This window comes from Cynoglossus semilaevis, chromosome 7, assembly GCF_000523025.1.
Source record: "Cynoglossus semilaevis isolate Cse_v1.0 chromosome 7, Cse_v1.0, whole genome shotgun sequence".
Lineage (NCBI taxonomy): Eukaryota > Metazoa > Chordata > Actinopteri > Pleuronectiformes > Cynoglossidae > Cynoglossus > Cynoglossus semilaevis.
In genome coordinates, this window is record NC_024313.1 from 13,361,556 (window position 1) to 13,362,881 (window position 1,326).

A 1,326-nucleotide genomic window follows, 5' to 3' on the forward strand; every position below is an offset into this window, starting at 1 on the left:
CTCCCCCCCCCCCCCCCACAGCCCATAGGGTAAAAATGGAGAGATCATTTGAGGTGAAGTGTGTGTGTGTGTGTGTGTGTGAGTTTCTCCTCAAACTCAGGTTCATCCTGGTTTGTTTGCAGCTCAAATGTCACTGATTGGTTCCTGGGATAAAGTCTCTTCATGTCAGTGTGAACAGACGGTTGAACCATGTGACCACCTGACCATGTGACCACCTGACCATGTGACCACCTGACCATGTGACCACCTGACCATGTGACCACCTGACCATGTGACCACCTGACCATGTGACCACGTTCACGTTTTACCTCATTTGTTTTACTCCCAGCACCAAATATTTATAATAAATAATCTGGAGGTCAGGGGGGTCAGGGGGTTGGCGAGGTCAGGGGTCAGGGGGTTTGGCGAGGTCAGGGGGGCAGGGGGGTCAGGGGGGGTTATTATAGTGTTGAATGTGAGAACAAAGATGGCCGCTGATCATGTGACCTCCCTGTTTCTCCTCAGTGTCTACGGCTGCCCTCTGGCCAAGAAAAGGAAGGCTCTGGAGAAACAGCCACTGGAGCCCGCTGCCAAGAGGAGGTCCTTCCTCACCTCCTGCCCTGGGGGGGAGGAGGAGGAGGAGGAGGAGGAAGAAGCCAGTATCTACACCAGCTACGAGAACCAAGGCATGGAGGTGGAGAAGGAGCAAAGAGGGGTAGCAGAGGAGGAGGAAGAGGAGGAGGAGGAAGACAGGGAGGCGGAGGATGAGTTCTCAGAGGAGCAGGGAGATGAGGAGGAAGAAGAGGAGGAGGAGGAGGAGGTGGAAAGAGCAGGTGAAACAAGAGGAGCTCAAGCAGAGGAGGCGGAGGAGGGGGATGACGAAGAAGATGATCAGGAGGATGATGGAGAAGAGGAGGAGGAGGAGGAGGAGGAGGAGGAGGAGAACCAGGAGGGTGAGTAAAAGACAAACACTTTGCTAACTTTGTTGTTGGCTAACATTTAGCTTTCCTTTGTTACTGATACTGTTGTGAGCTACAAGTTAGCTCCGTTAGCTCCGTTAGCTCCGTTAGCTCCGTTAGCTCCGTTAGCTTAATTGGCTGAATTAGCTCAGTCTGTTCATAGGGACTGCTGCTCCTCCAGACCGTCACACAGGCTGGAGTTGAACCTCAGGTTGATCACAGTCTCATATCCTGGTCCTGGTCCTGGTCCTGGTCCTGGTCCTGGTCCTGGTCCTGGTCCTGGTCCTGGTCCTGGTTCTAGATCTCACTCTGTAGAAATGACCAGACTGATTTAAAGGTTCTGTTTCTGCTGCTGGACCAGATCCTTAGCGTTCCCCTCTTCACCCCC

At 53.2% G+C, this 1,326-nt stretch overlaps 1 protein-coding gene across 1 annotated transcript in view; it reads left to right on the top strand.

The window, feature by feature from the left end:
• myt1la (myelin transcription factor 1-like, a) overlaps nucleotides 1–1,326 on the top strand; it is a 19,993-nt gene that overhangs the window by 3,397 nt on the left and 15,270 nt on the right. Inside the window, exon 4 of the mRNA XM_025056813.1 lies at nucleotides 505–932. Coding sequence (XP_024912581.1) covers nucleotides 505–932 — 428 coding nt within the window. The remainder of the gene's footprint in view (nucleotides 1–504; nucleotides 933–1,326) is intronic.